The sequence below is a fragment of the Chiloscyllium plagiosum genome, chromosome 38 (genome assembly GCF_004010195.1).
Source record: "Chiloscyllium plagiosum isolate BGI_BamShark_2017 chromosome 38, ASM401019v2, whole genome shotgun sequence".
NCBI lineage: Eukaryota > Metazoa > Chordata > Chondrichthyes > Orectolobiformes > Hemiscylliidae > Chiloscyllium > Chiloscyllium plagiosum.
The window spans coordinates 13,246,854-13,249,335 of NC_057747.1; the positions used below are offsets into that span (position 1 = coordinate 13,246,854).

General features: G+C 44.7%; 1 protein-coding gene across 2 annotated transcripts in view; it reads left to right on the forward strand.

The window, feature by feature from the left end:
- The first annotated feature begins 839 nt into the window (after nt 1-839).
- The window catches only part of adam8a (ADAM metallopeptidase domain 8a), a 44,984-nt gene continuing 43,341 nt past the window's right edge, over nt 840-2,482 (forward strand). For both annotated transcript variants that reach the window (XM_043678880.1, XM_043678882.1), the window contains exons 1-2: nt 840-977; nt 1,516-1,625. In XM_043678880.1, coding sequence (XP_043534815.1) covers nt 926-977; nt 1,516-1,625 — 162 coding nt within the window. In that variant the 5' untranslated portion in view covers nt 840-925. The remainder of the gene's footprint in view (nt 978-1,515; nt 1,626-2,482) is intronic.

Consider the following 2,482-nt stretch of genomic DNA (forward strand, 5'->3'; position numbering starts at 1 on the left):
TTGTGTCAAGACTCGATTCTCCTGAGTTTGCCACTTTCTACTTTTTTTTAGTGATTTGACGTTTTTTTATCCCTTATGCTATGTCAGCAAAACACACAGCTCTCCTCCAGGCCTCTACCCATTATCCACTAGGGGGTGCGAGAGAGTCGCACCAGACAAATTCTCTGCATCTGAGGGAAGCTGCTGTCCTCGCTGTAATATGGGGCGTGATGTGTTACAAGGGTCCCCTGGCTTTCCTATTCTCAGCATCAGGAACGTTTTGTAACAACTTTTGTTAAGCGCTCTCACCAAGGGCTAAGTGCTGTTTACAAGTTGAAAAGCATTGAGGGGCGGAGTCCTTTGAAAATAAAACTCAATTGATCTGTAGCCTCTGTCCTGATTATGAGACCTGGAAGCCAAGGCTTGACTTTAATCGTCCTGCACTCCGGGCCCTTCCTGAGTGTTTGATCAGGCTTACACACAAAATATTTCTTAACTATTTTCAAACTGGGGCTGGTCTGGGAGGAATGGGTGTGGATCTGGATCCCATTCTGTCTGTTTTATTTCTGACTTACCCTAACCTCAAAACTTCTTTAAAGAACCGTTCCCTCCCCTGGTGTCCACTCTCCACCTCCAAGCACCTCTTTCCCCACAGTCAGAGCCACCCTTTCACACACCTTTTAGAACTACCGCCTCACTAAAGAAAACGGTTAAGAAACAAATCTTATCTTTAAAAAAAGCGGTGAAACTACCTAAGTTTCACTCTAACCTCCACCCACTTCTGACTAATTGGGGTCCTGTCGATTGATTGGGTTAATGTTGAACATTCCGACAGCCAGGCGGGGCTTGTGTCAGTGAGTCAGTCTTAGTGTAACAGTGAGTGATCTACATTCAGGGATAGTTAACGGTGTGCCCAGAAGGAGACAGAGCTGTGTATTACAGCAGAATGCACTGGGTTCTTGTTACTCACGTCTCATTGATCGTGTGCTCAACATATGGTGAGTTTAAATTATTGCATTATTTGTGGATGTGCCGCATTCAACAGAAGTAGAGTTTCGTTTAAAAAATATCTCCGTTTAGTTGTTGTATTGCAACCTACTTTTGACTCCATCCCTCTAACCAGTTTGCTGATCCTATTGTTAAAGCCAACTGTTAAAACTTTAAACAGTGAATACGTTCTTCGCAAACTATTTTGGAAACCATCTCCTAATTAAATCTGCAATTGGCATATCTGCTTTTTCGTCAATGAAATATGTTTAATATCACCAGATTTATTAGGGGAGATAAACCTACTTGATTTTTAGGACTTTACACTAGTGTTGTATTTTATAGGGTGTAATGCCAAGTATATATCCGCAATCATCTGCACAAATCTTAAATGTTAAAGAAACACTGATGGTTGACAGATTTGCCATTAAATTATAATTTGTTTGTTATGTATTTCAATGAAACTTTTACTGCAGTGTTATTAATTAGTTACAGATACACAATGTGTGGTTGTCCTTAACCCGCTGAATTGCTATTTTCTTTCTGCAGCTGCTTGTTCTCCCGGGTCTGACCCACTTCCTGGAGTGGTGAAGTATGAAATAGTGAAACCTCGATTTGTGGACAGCATCCTGACGAAAAGGGACCTGTCCCCATCAGAGGTGAGGATATAATACAACACGCTTAAGGGCATGATTATAGTAAATGTGTGGAACTTCTGTAAATGACTGGGCGAGTCGAGTTAGAGCAGTCAGAAACAGGACAATGTAAGTGAGACAGATGTAAAGCAATAAGGAAGTGTGGGGAAGCTAGTTAAGGTATTGAGCAGCCAAGGTATTCTGGCCAGGAAGGCCTCAACTTTGGTATGTGATGTTGACTTACTCAATATCTGTGGTCCCAAGAAACCTGAGCTTAAAACAGAGCAGAGAGTTGGTCAGAGTCTCCCTGTTCGATGATAAACTAGACATGACAACTTTCTGGATCAGTGGTGCTGGAAGAGCACAGCAATTCAGGCAGCATCCGAGGACAGGCAAAATCGACGTTTCGGGCAAAAGCGCTTCATCAGGAATAAAGGCAGAGAGCCTGAAGCGTGGAGAGATAAGCTAGAGGAGGGTGGGGGTGGGGATAGAGTAGCATAGAGTACAATAGGTCAGTGGGGAAGGAGATGAAGGTGATAGGTCAGGGAGGAGAGGGTGGAGTGGATAGGTGGAAAAGGAGCTGGGCAGGTCGGACAAGTCCGGACAGGTCAGGGGATCGAGTTTCTGGAGGTTAGAAGCTAGGATGAGGTGGGGGAACGGGAAATGAGGAAACTGTTGAAATCCACATTGATGCCCTGGGGTTGAAGTGTTCCGAGGCAGAAGATGAGGCGTTCTTCCTCCAGGCATCTGGTGGTGAAGGAGCGGCGGTGGAGGAGGCCCAGCACCTCCATATCCTCGGCAGAGTGGGAGGGGGAGTTGAAATGTTGAGCCACGGGGCGATTTGGTTGATTGGTGCGGGTGTATCGGAGATGTTCCCTAAA